This window comes from Somniosus microcephalus, chromosome 9 (assembly GCF_052327205.1).
Source record: "Somniosus microcephalus isolate GS21.2 chromosome 9, FLI_Smic_1.0, whole genome shotgun sequence".
NCBI lineage: Eukaryota > Metazoa > Chordata > Chondrichthyes > Squaliformes > Somniosidae > Somniosus > Somniosus microcephalus.
Window position 1 is genome coordinate 251,782,600 of NC_140995.1, and position 19,828 is coordinate 251,802,427.

The 19,828-nt window shown below is 46.6% G+C and overlaps 1 protein-coding gene across 3 annotated transcripts in view; it reads left to right on the forward strand.

The window, feature by feature from the left end:
- Positions 1–19,828, forward strand: part of btbd9 (BTB (POZ) domain containing 9) — a 250,367-nt gene that overhangs the window by 40,779 nt on the left and 189,760 nt on the right. For all 3 annotated transcript variants that reach the window (XM_085998155.1, XM_085998157.1, XM_085998156.1), the window contains exon 3: positions 12,669–13,032. In XM_085998155.1, coding sequence (XP_085854281.1) covers positions 12,669–13,032 — 364 coding nt within the window. The remainder of the gene's footprint in view (positions 1–12,668; positions 13,033–19,828) is intronic.

Here is a 19,828-nt window from a genome sequence, read left to right on the forward strand (position 1 = left end):
TTCCCAGAAATTCTAGGGAACCAAGGGTCTAGAGAGAAGGAGGAATTAAAGGAAATTAGTATTAGTAAAAAAAGTAGTGCTGGAGAAATTAATGGGACTGAAAGCTGATAAATCCCCAGGGCCTGATAATCTGCATCCCAGAGTACTAAAAGAGGTAGCCATGGAAATAGTGGCTGCATTGGTTGTCATCTTCCAAAATTCTATAGATTATGGAACAGTTCCTACAGACTGGAGGGTGGCAAATGTAACCCCACTATTTAAAAAAGGAGGGAGAGAGAAAACAGGGAACTACAGCCCGGTTAACCTAACATCAGTAGTAGGGAAAATGCTAGAGTATTATAAAGGATGGGATAACGGGACACTTAAAAAAATATCAACAGGATTAGACAAAGTCAACATGGATTTATGAAAGGAAATCATGTTTGACAAACCTACCGGAGTTTTTTGAAGATGTAACTGGTAGAATAGATAAGGGAGCACCAGTGGATATGGTGTATTTGGATTTTCAGAAGGCCTTTGATAAAGCCCCACATAAGAGGTTAGTGTGCAAAATTAAAGCACATGGGATTGGGGGTAATATACTGGCATGGACTGAAAACTGGTTAACAGACAGGAAACAGAGAGTAGGAATAAACGGGTCATTTTCGGGGTGGCAGGCGGTGACTAGTGGGGTACCGCAGGGATCAGTGCTTGGGCCCCAGCTATTCACAATATATATCAATGATTTGGATGAGGGAACCAAATGTAATATTTCCAAGTTTGCTGATGACACAAAACTAGGTGGGGTTGTGAGGAGGATATAAAGAGGCTTCAAGGCTGTGGTAAACCACTGTCATACCTGTCTGTGTCTGTATGTGTATTCCACTAGGTACAGGTCTGGACATGCCTCGGCTGACTCCTCCCACTATTCCAGGTATATAAGTGACTACCTCCCAGTCCCTTAGTATTCTGGACGGGTCGACCACTCGAGACAAGACCTTCATTCTTTAGTTAATAAAAGCCTGATTGTTACTCGCTCAACTTCAGTCTTTTGAGTAATTGATGGCGCATCAAAGGCGATTTAGACAAGTTGAGTGAGTGGGCAAATACATGGCAGATGCAGTATAACGTGGATAAATGTGAAGTTATCCACTTCGGTAGGAAAAACAGAAAGGCAGAGTATTATTTAAATGGTGATAGATTGGGAAATGTTGATGTACAAAGGGACCTGGGTGTCCTTGTACACCAGTCACTGAAAGCAAACATGCAGGTGCAGCAAGCAGTTAGGAAGGCAAATGGTATGTTGGCCTTCATTGCAAGAGGATTTGAGTACAGGAGCAAGGATGTCTTGCTACAATTATACAGGGCCTTGGTGAGACCACACCTGGAGTACTGTGTGCAGTTTTGGTCTCCTTACCTAAGAAAGGATATACTTGCCATAGAGGGAGTGCAGCGAAGGTTCACCAGACTGATTCCTGGGATGGCAGGACTGTCGTATGAGGAGAGATTGGGTCGACTAGGCCTGTATTCACTAGAGTTTAGAAGAATGAGAGGGGATCTCATTGAAACGTATAAAATTCTGACAGGGCTGGACAGACTGGATACAGGGAGGATGTTTCCCCTGGCTGGGGGGTCTAGAACGAGGGATCACAATCTCAGGATACGGGGTAGGACATTTAGGACTGAGATGAGGAGAAATTTCTTCACTTGAGGGTGGTGAACCTGTGGAATTCTCTACCACAGAAGGCTGTGGAGGCCAAGTCACTGAATATATTTAAGAAGGAGATGGATAGATTTCTAGACACAAAAGGCATCAAGGGGTATGGGGAGAGAGGGAGAATGTGGTATTGAGATAGAGGATCAGCCATGATCATATTGAATGGCGGAGCAGGCTCGAAGGGCCAAATGGCCTACTCCTGCTCCTATTTTTCTGTGTTTCTATTTATCTCTATTTGTGCCACTAGTTTGTCTATCTTGTTACGAATGCTTCGTACATTCAGATAAAGCGCCTTTAATTAAAATTTTTTACCATTATTCCCTGCTTTGACCTTATTCTCTGCTGCACTGCTACCATTAAACTCTCTGCCCTTTCCTGTCACTGCTTATTTTTACCCAAATTGCTACACTGCTCTATTGCCTTGACCTCTCTCTTTAGATTTCTAAATTTCCCCACACATGACCCATAAGAACATAAGAAATAGGAGCAGGAGTAGGCCATTTGGCCCCTCGAGCCTGCTCCACCATTTAATGAGATCATGGCTGATCTGATCTTGGGCTCAGCTCCACTTCCCTGCTCTCTCCCCATAACCCATCACTCCCCTGTAGCTCAAAAATCTGTCTATCTCCACCTTCAATATATTCAATGACCCAGCCTCCACAGCTCTGGGGCAGAGAATTCCACAGATTTACGTCCCTCTGAGAGAAGAAATTCCTCCTCATCCACGTTTTAAATGGGCAATCCTTTTTTCTGAAACTATGCCCCCTAGTTCTAGATTCCCCCACGAGGGGAAACATCCTCTCAGCATCCACCCTGTCGAGCCCCCTCAGAATCTTATAGGTTTCAATAAGATCACCTCTCATTCTTCTAAACTCCAATGAGTATAGGCCCAACCTGCTCAACCTTTCCTCATAAGACAAGCCCTTCATCTCCGGAATCAACCGAGTGAACCTTCTCTGAACAGCCTCCAATGCCCATTTCACCATTCTGTCTGTCATTTTGAAGTCTACAGCTATCCTCATCACTATCTACAATGTTGGCAAGTTTTATATCGCCTGCAAACTTTATAATGCTGTTCCCTACACCAGAGTCTAGGTCGTTTATAAAAATTGCAGAGTATTGGTTCCAAAGCTGACCTTTGGGGAACACCACTGGAAACCACCTCCCAGTCTGAAAAACATCCATTCACAACCACCCTCTGCTTCCTGTCACTGAGCCAATTCCATATCCATACCCCCACTTTCCCCTTAATTCTATGGGCTTCCATCTTCTTAACAAGCCTGTGTGGCACGCTGTCGAATACCTTCCGAAAGTGGACAGGGGAAATGTCTATTGATGTTATTTATATGGACTTCCAGAAGGCATTTGCTGAAGTCCCACATAAGAGACTGTTAACTAAGGTAGAAGCCCACAGAATTGAAGGCAAATTATTGACCTGGTTAGGAAATTGGCTGAGCGGCAGGAGACAGGCAGTAGGGATGATGGGTAGGTACTCAAATTGGCAGGAAGTGACTAGTGGTGTCCTGCAGGGATCTGTGTTGGGGTCTCAACTATTCACAGTATTTATTAACAACTTAGATCATAGAATCATAGAATGGTTACAACACAGAAGGAGGCCATTTGGCCTGTCGAGCCCGTGCCGGCTCTCTGCAAGAGCACTTCAGCTAGTCCCACTCCCCGCCCTTTCCCCGGAGCCATGCAAATTTTTTTCCTTCAGGTATTTATCCAACTCCCTTTTGAAAGCTGTAATTGAATCTGCCTCCACCACCCCCTCAAGCAGTGCTTTCCAGATCCTAACCACACGCTGCATAGAAAGGTTTTTCCTCATGTCGTCTTTGGTTCTTCTGCCACTCACCTTAAATCTGTGTCCTCTGGTTCTTGACCCTTCCGCCAATGGGAACAGTTTCTCTCTATCTACTCTGTCTAGACCCCTCATGATTTTGAACACCTCGATCAAATCTCCTCTCAACCTTCTCTGTTCTAAGGAGAACAACCCCAGCTTCTCCAGTCTATCCACGTAACTGAAGTCCCTCATCCCTGGAATCATTCTTGTGAATCTTTTCTGCACCCTCTCTGAGGCCTTCACATCCTTCCTAAAGTGCGGTGCCCAGAATTGGACACAATACTCCAGTTGAGGCCGAACCAGTGTTTTATAAAGGTTCATCATAACTTCCTTGCTTTTGTACTCTATGCCTCTATTCATGAAGCCCAGGATCCTGTATGCTTTTTTAACCACTTTCTCAACCTGCCCTGCCACCTTCAACGATTTGTGCACATATACCCCCAGGTCTCTCTGTTCATGCATCCACTTTAGGATTGTACCCTTCAGTTTATATTGCCTCTCCACATTCTTCCTACCAAAATGTATCACTTCGCACTTTTCTGCGTTAAATTTCATCTGCCACGTGTCCGCCCATTCCACCAGCCTGTCTATGTCCTCTTGAAGTCTATCACTATCCTCCTCGCTGTTCACCATACTTCCAAGTTTTGTGTCATCTGCAAATTTTGAAATTGTGCCCTGTCCACCCAAGTCTAACTCATGAATATACATCAAGAAAAGCATAAGAACATAAGAAATAGGAGCAGGAGTAGGCCAATCGGCCCCTCGAGCCTGCTCCGCCATTCAATAAGATCATGGCTGATCTGATCCTAACCGCCAATCCACTATCACAGAACCATCTCCTGAATCTAACAGAATTAGACACACGAAATAGGAGCAGGATCAGGCTACACGGCCCCTGGGCCCGCTCCGCTACCCACAGGGCCATGACCGATCCGAACCTAGACTCATGTCCAAATTCCTGCCCGCTCCCCGTAACCCTTAATTCCCTTTACTTCTAGGAAACTGCCTATTTCTGTTATAAATTTATGTAATGATGTAGCTTCTACAGCTTTTTGGGGCAGCATATTCCATGGACCTACCACCCTCTGAGTGAAGTAGTTCCTCCTCATCTCAGTTTTGAAAGAGCAGCCCCTTATTCTAAGACTATGCCCCCTAGTTCTAGTTTCACCCATCATCGGGAACATCTTCCCCGCATCCACCCGATCCAACCCCTTCACAATCTTATATGTTTCAATAAGATCGCCTCTCGTTCTTCTGAACTCCAATGAGTAGAGTCCCAATCTACTCAACCTCTCCTCATATGTCCATCCCCTCATCCCCGGGATTACCCGAGTGAACCTTCTTTGTACTGACTCGAGAGCAAGTAAGTCTTTTCTTAAGTATGGGCACCAAAACTGTACGCAGTATTCCAGGTGCGGTCTCACCAATACCTTGTACAACTGAAGCAATACCTCACTATTTTTATATTCTATCCCCCTAGCAATGAAAGCCAACATTCCATTGGCCTTCTTAATCACTTGCTGCACCTGCATACTAACCTTTTGAGTTTCGTGCACCAGGACCCCCAGATCCCTTTGTACTTCAGTACTTTCCAGTTTCTTGCCATTAAGATAATAACTTGCTCTACGATTTTTCCTGCCAGAGTGCATAACCTCACACTTTCCAGTATTGTATTCCATCTGCCAAATCTCTGCCCACTTACTTAGCCTGTCTATGTCCCCTTGAAGGTTTTTTATGTCCTCCTCACTCACTACTTTCCCCCCCATCTTAGTATCATCTGCAAACTTTGATATGTTACACTCGGTCCCCTCCTCCAAATCGTTAATATAGATTGTAAAGAGTTGGGGACCCAGCACTGACCCCTGCGGAACACCACTAGTTACTGATTGCCAGTCTGAGAATGAACCATTTATCCCAACTCTCTGCCTTCTGTTAGATAGCCAATCCTCTATCCATGCCAGAATATTACCCCCAATCCCGTGATTTTTTATCTTAAGCAATAATCTTTTGTGTGGCACCTTGTCAAATGCCTTTTGGAAGTCTAAATACGCTACGTCCACTGGTTCCCCTTTATCCACCCTATACGTTACTTCCTCAAAGAACTCCAGCAAATTTGTCAAACATGACTTCCCCTTCATAAAACCATGCTGACTTTGTCCTATTAAATTATGATTATCCAAATGTCCTGTTACTGTCTCCTTAATAATGGACTCCAAAATTTTACCTACTACAGATGTTAGGCTAACCGGTCTATAGTTTCCAGCCTTCTGTCTACTGCCCTTTTTAAATAAGGGTGTTACATTAGCAGTTTTCCAGTCTGCCGGGACCATTGCCGAGTCCAGGGAGTTTTGGAAAATTATTACCAATGCATCCACAATCCCTACCGCCACTTCCCTCAAGACCCTAGGATGTAAGCCATCAGGTCCAGGTGATTTATCCGCCTTGAGTCCCATTATTTTACCGAGTACCACTTCCTTAGTGATTTTGATCGTGTTTAGCTCCTCCCCCCCCCTTTAGCCCCCTGTTTGTCCAGTGTTGGGATATTCTTAGTGTCTTCTACTGTAAAGACTGATGTAAAATATTCATTCAGTGTTTTTGCCATCTCCATATTTCCCACCATTAATTTCCCAGTCTCATCCTCTAAGGGACCAACATTTACTTTAGCCACCCTTTTTCTTTTTATATAACTATAAAAACTCTTACTATCTGTTTTTATATTTTTTGCTAATTTACTTTCATAATCTATCTTCCCTTTCTTATCAATCTTTTTGTTATTTTTTGCTGTCTTTTAAAGTTTTCCCAATCCTCTATCCTCCCACTAGATTTGGCTACCTTATATGCCCTTGTTTTTAGTCGAATACTATCCTTAATTTCTTTACTTAGCCACGGATGGCTGTCTTTTCTTTTACACCCTTTTCTTCTCAGTGGAATATATTTTTGGAAGTTGTAAAATAACTCTTTAAATGTACACCACTGATCATGTATCGTCTTACCCATTAATCTATTTTCCCAATCCACTCTACTCAATTCCGCTCTCATACCTTCATAGTCTCCTTTGTTCAAGCTTAGCACGCTTGTTTGAGATCCAACCTTCTCACCCTCTAATTGAATATGGAATTCAACCATGTTATGGTCACTCATTCCAAGGGGATCCTTTACTAGGACATTTTTAATTAATCCTGTCTCGTTACACAGGACCAGATCTAAGGTTGCCTGCCCCCTGGTCGGTTCAGTTACATACTGCTCAAGAAACCATCCCTAATACACTCAATGAACTCATCCTCAAGGCAGCCCTGCCCAATTTGATTTGTCCAATTAATATGATAGTTAAAATCCCCCATAATTATAGATGTTCCCTTATTACAAGCCTCAACTATTTCCTGATTGATACTCCGTCCAACAGAGTTGCCACAGTTCGGAGGCCTATAGACTACGCCCACTAGTGTTTTTTTCCCCTTATTATTCCTTACCTCCACCCAAACTGTTTCATTGTCCTGATCTTTTGACCCAATATCAGTTCTCTGTATTACAGTGATTCCTTCCTTTATTAACATAGCCACCCCACCTCCCCTTCCTTCCTGCCTGTCCTTCCTGATCGTTAAATAACCTGGTATGTTTAATTCCCAGGCATTGTCGCCCTGCAGCCATGTTTCTGTAATGGCCATAAGATCATACCCATATGTAGTTATTTGTGCCATTAACTCATCTATTTTGTTACGAATGCTACGTGCATTCAGATAGAGAACTTTCAAATATGTTTTGTGACACTTAGTTCCTGCTTTTGCCCTTTTTATTACTTTACCTTTTACTCCATACCTTCTGCCCCTTCCTGACACGCTCTGGTTTTTAATTTCCCCACTGCTACCTAAGTCTATGACCTTCTCTGTTGTCATTTTTATTATTTGCTCTCTAGGAACCTCCCCCCCACTAGTTAGTTTAAAGCCCTCTCTACAGCTCTAGTTATATGATCCGCCAGGACTCTAGTCCCAGCACTGGCCAAGTGAAGCCCGTCCCAATGGAACAGCTCCCTCCTGCCCCAGTACTGGTGCCAGTGTGCCAGGGAGCAAAACCCATTTCTCCCACACCAGTCTTTGAGCCACGCATTTAACTCTCTAATTTTATTTGCCCTAGCCAAATTCGCTCGTGGCTCAGGTAATAATCCAGAGATTATTACCCTTGTGGTTCTGCTTTTTAATTTGGCCCCTAGCTGCTCAAACTCCCTCAGCAGAACCTCCTTCCTTGTCCTATCTATGTCGTTGGTACCAACATGGACCACGACAACTGGATCCTCCCCCTCCCACTCCAAGTTTCTCTCCAGTCCAGAGGAGATGTCCTTAACCCTGGCACCGGGCAGGCAACACAGCCTTCGGGACTCTCGCTCTCAGCTGCAGAGAACTCTATCTATCCCCCTAACGATACTATCCCCTACCACTACAACATTTCTTTTAACTCCCCCCACTTGAATGGCCCCCCGCTCCACGGTGCTGTGGCCAGGTTGCTCATCCTCCCCGCAGTCCCTGTTCCCATCCTCACAGGGCGTAAGAGCCTCGAACCTGTTGGACAAGTGCAAGGGCTGCGGCTCCTCCAACACTACCTCCTGGATCCCCATACCTGCCTCCCTTCTAGCCACACCATCCTGACCCTGGCCACGGACTACATCTGAATTAATTAATCTAATTGGTGTGGTCCTAGTACCGACCCCTGGGGAACCCCACTGTACCTTCCTCCAGTCCGATAAACAACTGTTCACCACTACTCTCTGTTTCCTGTCACTGAGCCAATTCCCTATCCATGCTGCCACTGTCCCTTTTATTCCCGGGCTTCAACTTTGCTGGTAAGCCTATTATGTGGCACTTTATCAAATGCCTTTTGGAAGTCCATGTACACTACGTCAACCGCATTGCCCTCATCAACTCTCTCATCTCATCAAAAAACTTACCTCAAGTTAGTTAAACATGATTTGCCTTTAACAAATCCGTGCTGGTGAGACCACACCTGGAGTACTGCATGCAGTTTTGGTCTCCTTATTTAAGGAGGGATATACTTGCATTGGAGGCAGTTCAGAGAAGGTTCACGAGGTTGATTCCTGGGATGAAGGGATTGTCTTATAAATAAAGGTTGAGCAGGTTGGGCCTATACTCATTGGAGTTTAGAAGAATGAGAGGTGATCTTATTGAAACATATAAGATTCTGGGGGGGCTTGACAGGATGGATGCAGGGAGGATGTTTCCCCTCGTGGTGGAATCTGGAACGAGGGGCTATAGTTTCAGAATAAGGGGTCGCCCATTTAAAACGGAGATGAGGAGGAATTTCTTCTCTGAGGGTCGTGAATCTTTGGAATTCTCTACCCCAGAGAGCTGTGGAGGCGGAGTCATTGAATATATTCAAGGCGGAGACAGACAGATAGTTGAGCTACAGGGGAATCGAGGGTTATGGGGAGCGGGCGGGAAAATGGAGTTGAGGCCAAGATCAGATCAGCCATGATCTCATTGAATGGCGGAGCAGGCTCGAAGGGCCAAATTGCCTACTCCTGCTCCTATTTCTTATGTTCTTGTATTCTTTAATTAATCCACACTTGTCCAAGTGACTGTTAATTTTGTCCCGGATTATCATTTCTAAAAGCTTCCCCACACCGAGGTTAAACTGACTGGCCTGTATTGCTGGGTTTATCCTTACACCCATTTTTGAACAAGGGAGTAACATTCACAATTCTCCAGTCCTCTGGCACCACCTCCGTATCTAAGGAGGATTGGAAGATTATGGCCAGTACCTCCGCAATTTCCACCTTTACTTCCCTCAGCATCCTAGGATGCATCCCATCCGGTCCTGGTGACTTATCTACTTTAAGTACAGCCAGCCTTTCTAGTACCTCCTCTTATCAATTTTTATCCCATCCAGTATCTCAACTACCTCCTCTTTCACTATGTCTGTGGCAGCATCTTCTTCCTTGATAAAGACAGATGCAAAGTACTTGTTTAGTACCTCAGCCATGCCCTCTGCCTCCATGCGTAGGTCTCCATTTTGGTCCCTAATCGGCCCCACCGCTCCTCTTGCCACCAGTTTACGATTTATATGCCTATAGAAGACGTTTGAATTCCCTTTTATGTTAGCTGACAATCTATTCTCACACTCTCTCTTTTCCCTCTTATTTCCTTTTTCACTTCCCCTCTGAACTTTCTATATTCAGCCTGGTTCTCACTTGTATTCTCAACCTGACATCTGTCATACATCCCCCTTTTTCTGCTTCATCTTACTCTCTATCTCTTTCGTCATCCAGGGAGCTCTGATTTTAGTTGCCCTGCCTTTCCCACTCGTAAGAATGTACCTTGACTGTACCTGAACCATCTCCTCTTTAAAGGAAGCCCATTGCTTGATTACAGTTTTGCCTGCCAATCTTTGATTCCAATTTACCCGGGTCAGATCCATTCTCAACCCACTGAAATTGGCCTTCCTCCAATTAGGTATTTTTACTCTAGATTTCTCCCTGTCCCTTTTCCATAGCTAATCTAAACCTTATGATACTATGATCGCTGTTCCCTAAATGTTCCCCTACTGCCACTTGCTCTACTTGACCCACCTCGACCCACCTCATTCCCCAGAACCAGATCCAGCAATGCCTCCTTCCTCGTTGGGCCGAAAATAGGTGGCATTGTAGGCAATGTAGATGAAAGTATAAAATTACAAAGGGATATCGATAGATTAAGTGAATGGGCAAAACTTGGGCAAATGGATTTCAATGTGAGGTCATCCACTTCAGACCTAAAAAGGATAGAACAGAGTACTTTCTAAATGGTGAAAATCTATAAACAGTGTAGGTCCAAAGAGACTTGGGGGGTCCAGGTACATAGATCATTAAAATGTCATGAACAGGTACAGAAAATAATCAAAAAGGCTATTGGAATGCTGGCCTTTATATCTCGAGGACTAGAATACAAGGGGGTAGAAGTTATGCTGCAGCTGTACAAAACCCTGGTTAGACCACACCTGGAGCACTGGGAGCAGTTCTGGGCACCACACCTTAGGAAGGATATATTGGCCTTGGAGGGAGTGCAGCGCAGGTTTACCAGAATGATACTCGGACTTCAAGGGTTAAGTTACAAGGAGAGATTACACAAATTAGGGCTGTACACCCCAGAATTTAGATGGTTAAGGGGTGATCTGATCGAAGTTTTCAAGATATTAAGGGGAACAGATAGGGTAGAGAGAGCAAAACTATTTCTGTTGGTTAGGGATTCGAGGACTAGGGGGCATAGTCTAAAAATTAGAGCCAGACCTTTCAGGAGTGAAATTAGGAAACACTTTGACACACAAAGGGTGGTAGAAGTTTGGAACTCTCTTCCGCAAACGGCAATTTATGCTAGGTCAATTGTTAATTTAAAATCTGAGATTGATAGCTTTTTGTTGATCAAAAGTATTAAGGGATATGGGGCAAAGGCGGGTATATGGAGTTAGATCGCAGACCAGCCATGATCTCATTGAATGGCCGAACAGGCTCAAGGGGCTGAATGGCCTCCTCCTGTCCCTGTATAACAGGCTCGAGGGGCTGAATGGCCTGTTCCTGTATAACAGGCTCGAGGGGCTGAATGGCCTCCTCCTGTCCCTGTATAACAGGCTCGAGGGGCTGAATGGCCTGTTCCTGTATAACAGGCTCGAGGGGCTGAATAGCCTCCTCCTGTTCCTGTATAACAGGCTCGAGGGGCTGAATGGCCTGTTCCTGTACAACAGGCTCGAGGGGCTGAATGGCCTGTTCCTGTATAGCAGGCTCGAGGGGCTGAATGGCCTCCTCCTGTTCCTGTATAACAGGCTCGAGGGGCTGGATGGCCTCCTTCTGTTCCTGTATAACAGACTCGAGAGGCTGAATGGCCTCCTCCTGTTCCTCTGTTCCTATGTTCCATGGCTGCACATACATGGAATGAGATTGGACAATGTTGCTGTGTCTGGCACCACACATGCAGCGTGGGGGTTGTGGTAATGTCTCGTGTGCAGGAGGTGGTCTTAAGGATGGAGAAGGATAGATTGTGGGGTCAGAGTGCAGGGATGTTTTCTTTCCCCTTGGGAAGGCCTTGATCTTGACACTGCCCAAAATACAAAATGTTCCATTTTCAGCTTGATGAACACAAAATAGTAATTTAAAATACCACTCAGATGGACACTATACGTAGCACTAAGTCCCGTTCACCCATCACCCCTGTGCTGGCATACATTGGCTCCCGGTCCGGCAACACCTCGATTCAAAATTATTCTTTTTGTTTTCAAATCCCTCCTTGACCATGCCCCTCTCTATCTCTGTAACCTCCTCCAGCCCTACAACTCTCCAAGATCTCTGCGCTCCTCCAGTTCTGGCCTCTTGCGCATCTCCAATTTTAATCGCTCCACTAGTGTCAGCTGTGGCTCAGTGGGTCGCATACTCGCCTCTGAGTCAGAAGGTTGTGGGTTCATAAAACTAGGCTGGCACTCCAGTGCAGTGCTGAGGGAGTGCTGCACTGTCGGAGGTGCTGTCTTTCGGATGAGACATTAAACCGAGGCCCCGTCTGCTCTCTCAGGTGGACATAAAAAATCCCAAGGCACTACTTCGAAGAAGAGCAGGGGTGTTATCCCCGGTGTCCTAGCCAATATTTATCCCTCAACCAACATCACTGAAACAGATTATCTGGTCATTATCACATTGCTGTTTGTGGGAGCTTGCTGTGCGCAAATTGGCTGCTGTGTTTCCCACATTGCAACAGTGACTACACTTCAAAAGTCTTTCATTGGCTGTAAAGCACTTTGTTGGTCGTGAAAAGCGCGATATAAATGCAAGTCTTTTTTTTTTCTTTACCATTGGTGGCCATGCCTTCAGCTGCCGAGGCCCTAAGCTCTGGAATTCCCTCCTTAAACCTCTCCGCCTCTCTCTCCTCCTTAAAGACGCTCCTTAAAACCTACCTCTTTGACCAAGCTTTTGGTCACCTGCCCAAATATCTCCTTATGTGTCTCGGTGTCAAACTTTGTCTGATAATGCTTCTGTGAAGCACCTTGGGACGTTTTACTATGTTAAAGGCACAATATAAATACAGGTTGTTGTTCTAATTGCACCACTGTGTTTAATCACTGAAGTGTCTTCTGAACTAACTTCTCTGTGTCTCTTTCTAGGGCTTTATTATATGGTGGAATGCGTGAGTCACATTCCCAGGCAGAAATCCCATTGCAGGATACTCCAGCAGAGGCGTTTACGATGCTACTGAAATATATCTACACAGGCCAGGTCACGCTCAGTAATGAGAAGGAGGAAGTATTGTTGGACTTTCTCAGTCTTGCCCATAAATATGGATTCCCGGAGCTGGAAGATGCTACATCCGAGTACCTGTGCACCATCCTAAGTATCAGTAATGTCTGCATGGTTTATGATGTGGCCAGTCTTTATTCACTGTGCAAACTTTCGAATACCTGCTGTCTATACATGGACAGGAATGCAAAGGCAGTTCTCAGCAGTGAAGGGTTCCTGTCCCTCTCAAAGGTGAGATAATGAGCAGTAATTCTTTAGACGTCAAGTTGTTTTTTAAATTCTGATTTAACCCTAAATTCTTGTTAATGTAACCCTCCCAGATGTCCCTCTGATGATTCAGAATGCTAATAATAGGAATTTCAATCACTAACCGAAAAGCTGAGGAGCGCGTGTTTCAAAACCTGCTACAGAATTGCTTCTTTATTCATTTTGTCACTGAGTCAGTGCAACTGAAACTGCCCTCATCAAAGTCACAAATCACATCCTATGTAACTTGAGCGTGGTAAATTATCCCTCCTCATCCTTCTCTACCTGTCTGCAGCCTTTGACACTGATGACCACACCATCCTCCTTCAACACCTCTCCTCTGTTGTCCAGCTGGGTGGGACCGCCCTCGCCTGATTCAATTCTTATCTATCCCGTCGTGGCCAGAGCATTACCTGCAATGTTAGGTATATTCAGGACACAGATATTCCCGCTCCCGCACTGTTACCTCTGGTGTCCACCAAGGATCTATTCTTGGCCCCCTCGTATTTCTCATCAACATGCTGCCCCTCGGTGACATTGCCCCAAAGTTAACATCCAGCTATAGCAAGCAATTAGGAAGGCAAATGGTATGTTGGCCTTTATTGCCATGGGCCGAAGGGCCTCTTTCTGTGCTGTATGACTCTATCACTCTATTACAAGAGGGTTTCAGTACAAGAGTAAGAAAGTATTGCTGCAATTATATAGGGCTTTGGTGAGACCACACCTATGTACAGTTTTGATCTTACCTAAGGAAGGATATACTTGCCTTAGAGGGGGTGCAACACCAGTTCACTAGATTGATGCTGTTAGGGAAATTGATGGGACTGAAGGCCGATAAATCCCCAGGGCCTGATAATCTACATCCTAGGGTACTTAAGGAAGTGGCCCTAGAAATAGTAGATGCATTGCTGGTCATCTTCCAACATTTGATAGAATCTGGAACGGTACCCATGGATTGGAGGGTAGCTAATGTTACCCCACTATTCAAAAAAGGTGGTAGAGAGAAAACGGGGAATTACAGGCCGGTAAGCCTGACATCGGTAGAGGGGAAAATGCTAGAGTCCATTATAAAAGATGTAATAGCAGAGCACTTGGAAAACAGTGACAGGATCGGACAAAGTCAACATGGATTTACAAAAGGTAAATCGTGCTTGACTAATCTACTGGAATTTTTTGAGGATTGATATACCTATCAATTCATCCAATGAAAAGCGACGAGTTAAGAAAGTAACTATAGGTTTTTATTGGCTAAATAACAGAGCCCACCCTCGTGGGTGATCGGATCCAACAAGGAGGAATACCAGCCAGTCGACCACCTTTATACCTGGGCAGGTAGGTGGAGCCATGGGCGGAGTCAGCAGTGGTCAGCCCAGGTATAACAGCGTGACAAGAGGCGACCTCGTATAGTGATACAACAGTGTGAACAGTGATAACGATATAACAGTGATAACTATAGTGTAACGATAGTGAACGACAAAAGTGGTTTACCACATTCACCCCTTGTTTAGATTTGAGTCCGGCGGGGTGAAGTGTACTACCAGTTCTGGTAAGTCAGTCTGTCCGGAGGCCTCATAAGCCTTTCTGATCGTCGCAGCGGCGGTGTTGCATTCTCCGGTGTTGATGCTGGTGTCTGCGTGGTCGGCGAAGGCTCGTGGGGTTCCGGCATGCCGTCTTCCTGAGCTGGAATTGGGGGGGGGGTGGGGGGGGGTAAAGGTGGTGTCTCCGGAATGCCCGAGGGTGCGAGGTCTCGTAAGGAGACTGTGTCCTCCCGCCCGTCCGGGTAAGCCACATAGGCGTACTGGGGGTTGGCGTGCAGGAGGTTCACCTTCTCGACCAGGGGGTCCGTTTTATGGGTCCTCACGTGCTTTCGCAGCAGGACGGGCCCCGGGGAGGTCAGCCAGGTTGGTAGTGTGGTTCCCGTAGTCGACTTCCTGGGGAAAACAAACATTCGTTCATGGGGGGTGGCATTAATGGCAGTGCAAAGTAGTGACCGGATGGAGTGCAGAGCTGCCGGGAGGACTTCCTGCCAGCGAGAGGTTGGGAGGCCCTTAGACTTTAAGGCTAAGAGCACGGCCTTCCATACCGTCGCGTTCTCTCTTTCTACCTGGCCGTTCCCTCGGGGGTTGTAGCTGGTGGTCCTGCTTGCAGCAATACCTCTCGCTAGTAGGAACTGACTGAGTTCCTCGCTCATGAAGGAGGAGCCCCGGTCACTATGTATATAGTTTGGGAACCCGAACAAGGCGAAGAGGTCGTTCAGGCATTTGATGACCGTGGTACTGGTCATGTCTGGGCAGGGGAAGGCAAAGGGGAAACGGGAGTACTCATCAACGATGTTGAGGAAGTACACATTACGGCCAGAGGACGGGAGGGGCCCCTTAAAGTCGATGCTCAGGCGCTCGAAGGGGCGGGTGGCCTTGATCAGGCTTGCTCTGTCCGGCCTAAAGAAGTGCGGTTTGCACTCGGCACAGGTCTGGCAGTTCCTGGTCATGGTCCTGACCTCCTCGATGGAGTATGGCAGGTTGCGGGCCTTAATGAAGTGGTAAAGTCTGGTGACCCCGGGGTGGCAGAGGTCGTTGTGGAGGGTCTGAAGTCTATCACTTTGCGCGCTGGCGCATGTAATTCGTGACAGAGCATCAGGGGGATCGTTCAGCTTACCTGGCCGGTACAAGATATCATAATCATAGGTGGATAGTTCGATTCTCCACCTCAATATCTTGTCATTCTTGATTTTGCCCCTCAGCTTGTTATTAAACATAAAAGCGACCGAACGCTGGTCGGTGAGGAGGGTGAATCGTTTGCCTGCCAGGTAATGCCTCCAGCGTCGTACCGCCTCCACAATCGCTTGGGCCTCCTTCTCGACCGACGAGTGTCGGATCTCAGGGCCCTGTAGGGTCCTTGAGAAGAAGGCCACTGGTCTCCCCTCCTGGTTAAGGGTAGCGGCTAGGGCGAAGTCGGATGCATCGCTCTCCACTTGGAAGGGGATGGACTCGTCCACTGCGTGCATTGTGGCCTTGGCGATGTCTCCCTTAATGAGGGAGAAGGCTGCGCACGCTTCCTCTGTAAGGGGGAAGGATGTGGACTTCATGAGGGGTCTGGCTTTGTCTGCATAATTGGGCACCCATTGGGCATAGTAGGCGAAGAGCCCCAGGGTTCTCTTCAGAGCCTTTGGACAGTGGGGGAGGGGTAGCTCCATGAGGGGACGCATTCTTTCGGGGTTGGGGCCGATGACTCCGTTCTCTACTACACAGCCGAGGATGGCAAGGCGCGAGGTGTTAAACACACATTTCTCCTTATTGTAGGTGAGGTTCAGCCGTTGGGCCGTACGGAGGAATCTCTCCAGATTAAAAAAACCTATAGTTACTTTCTTAACTCGTCGCTTTTCATTGGATGAATTGATAGGTATATCAATTTTATTGGCTAAATAACAGAGCCCACCCTCGTGGGTGATCGGATCCAACAAGGAGGAATACCAGCCAGTCGACCACCTTTATACCTGGGCAGGTAGGTGGAGCCATGGGCGGAGTCAGCAGTGGTCAGCCCAGGTATAACAGCGTGACAAGAGGCGACCTCGTATAGTGATACAACAGTGTGAACAGTGATAACGATATAACAGTGATAACTATAGTGTAACGATAGTGAACGACAAAAGTGGTTTACCACAAGGATGTAACTGGTAAAATAGATAAGGGAGAACCAGTGGATGTGGTGTATTTGGACTTTCAGAAGACTTTCGATAAGGTCCCGCATAAGAGATTAGCGTGTAAAGTTAAGGCACATGGGATTGGGGGCAAGGTATTGACTTGGATAGAGAACTGGTTGGCAGACAGAAAGCAAAGAGTTGGAATAAACGGGTCTTTTTCCGAGTGGCAGGCAGTGACTAGTGGGGTACCGCAGGGATCGGTCCTTGGACCCCAGCTATTCATCACAATATATATTGGCCCAGAAATTCAGGTCGGGGGCTTCCCGCGGGTGCAAGCCCCCGATCTGCACTTAGCTTGCGTGCCGGCCGTTGAGCTGTAGGGCCCCGTGGAATTCCGTTCCGGGGCCTGGTCCAGCTGCCGGCGCGCAGTGCTTGCGTATCCCAGGGGCGCAGTTAGTTCAGTGCGTCCCCTGGGATCACGTGGGCCATGGGCAGCCAATCGGAGCAGGGAATGCTCCATTCATAAGTCTGAAAGGAAATGCTGTCAAGACTTAGAGTCATAGAGTCATAGAGTTTTACAGCACAGAAAGAGGCCCTTCGGCCCATCGTGTCTGCGCCGCCCATCCATCCCTGTCCAGTCTAATCCCATTTTCCAGCATTTGGTCCATAGCCTTGTATGCAATGGCATTTCAAGTGCTCATCCAAATGCTTCTTGAATGTTGTGAGGGTTCCTGCCTCTACCACCCTTTCAGGCATTGAGTTCCACATTCCAACCACCCTCTGGGTGAAGAAGTTCCTCCTCAAATCCCCTCTAAATCTCCTGCCCCTTACCCTGAATCTATGCCCCCTTGTTATTGACCCCCCTACTAAGGGGAAAAGTTCCTCTTTATCTACCCTATCTATGCCCCTCATCATTTTGTACACCTCAATCAGGTCCCCCCTCAGCCTTCTTTGCTCCAAGGAAAACAACCCCAGCCTGTCCAGCCTCTCTTCATAGCTGAGGCGCTCCATCCCAGGTAACATCCTGGTGAATCTTCTCTGCACCCTCTCCAAAGCAATCATATCCTTCCTATAGTGAGGCGACCAGAACTGCACACAGTACTCCAGCTGTGGCCTCACCAGCGTTTTGTACAGCTCCATCATAACCTCCCTGCTCTTATATTCTATGCCTCGGCTAATGAAGGCAAGTATCCCATATGCCTTTTTAACCACCTTATCTACTTGTTCCGCTGCCTTCAGAGATCTATGTACATGTACACCGAGGTCCCTCTGACCCTCTGTACTTCCTAGGGTCCTACCACTCATTGTGTATTCCCTTGCCTTATTTGTCTGTCCAAAATGCATCACCTCGCACTTTTCAGGGTTAAATTCCATTTGCCACTTTTCCGCCCATCTGACCAACCCGTTTATATCGTCCTGTAGCCTGAGGCTTTCCTCCTCGCAATTTACCACCCCACCAATTTTCGTGTCATCTGCGAACTTACTGATCATACCTTTTACATTCTCATCCAAATCATTTATGTAGATCACAAACAACAAGGGACCCAGCACCGATCCCTGAGGTACCCCACTGGACACAGGCTTCCAGTCACAAAAGCAACCTTCGACCATCACCCTCTGCCTCCTGCCACTCAGCCAGTTTAGGATCCAACGCGCCAAGGCACCCTGGATCCCATGGGCTCTTACCTTCTTGACCAGTCTCCTATGCGGGACTTTGTCAAAAGCTTTACTGCAGTCCATGTAAACCACATCCACAGCATTTTCCTCATCCACCCCCCTAGTCACCCCCTCGAAAAATTCAATCAGATTTGTCAGACATGATTTACCCTTGACAAAGCCATGCTGACTATCCCCGATTAATCCTTGCCTCTCCAAGTGGAGACTAATTTTGTCCCTCAGAATTTTTTCCAATAATTTCCCTACCACAGATGTTAGGCTCACTGGCCTGTAATTCCCTGGTTTATCCCTGCTACCCTTCTTGAATAATGGTACTACGTTAGCTGTTCTCCAGTCCTCTGGTACATCCCCTGTGGCCAGAGAGGTTCTGAAAATTTGTGTCAGAGCCCCTGCAATCTCCTCCTTTGCCTCCCACAGCAGCCTGGGATACATCTCGTCCGGGCCTGGGGATTTATCCACTTTTTGGCCTGCTAAAACCGCTAGCACCTCCTCCCTCTCGATGCTAATATGTTCAAGTATGTCACAGTCCCCTTGCCCGATTTCTATGTCTGCATCGTCTTTCTCCATAGTGAACACAGATGCAAAAAATTCATTTAAAACCCCGCCTACCTCATCTGGCTCTACACACAGATTGCCACTTTGGTCCCTAATGGGCCCTACCCTTTCCTTGGTTATCCTCTTGCCCTTAATATACTTATAAAACATCTTAGGATTTTCCTTTATTTTGCTCGCCAGTGTTATTTCATGGCCCCTCCTCGCCCTCCTAATTTCTTTTTTAAGTACGCCCCTGCACTTTTTATACTCCTCTAGGGCTTCTTCCGTCTTTAGTCTTTTGTAACTGCCAAAAGCCCCCCTTTTATTCCTAATGCATTTTTGTATATCCCTTGTCATCCAAGGTTCCCTTTGCTTGTTGGTCCCACCCTTGACCGTTACAGGAACATGTTGGCGTTGTACTCTCTCTATTTCCCTTCTGGAAGTCTCCCACTGTTTTGATGTGGATTTTCCTATAAGTAGCTGCTCCCAGTCCACTTTGGCCAGATCCTGCCTTATCATATTAAAATCGGCCTTCCCCCAATTTAGAACCCTTATTTCCGGGCCGTCTTTGTCCTTTTCCATGACCATCTTAAATCTCACCGAATTATGGTCACTGTCGCCAAAATGCTCTCCTACTGACACTTCCACCACTTGCCCGGCTACATTCCCTAGAATTAGGTCCAGTACCGCCCCCTCTCTTGTAGGACTTTCTACATGTTGGCTCAAAAAGCTCTCCTGGATGCACTTTAAGAATTCTGCACCCTCTAAGCCTTTCACACTCTGACTATCCCAATTTATATTGGGGAAGTTGAAATCCCCCACTATTATTACCCTATTATTTTCGCACTTTTCTGAGATTTGCCTACATATCTGTTCCTCTATCTCCCCCTGACTGTTTGGGGGCCTATAGTACACTGCCAGCAAAGTGCT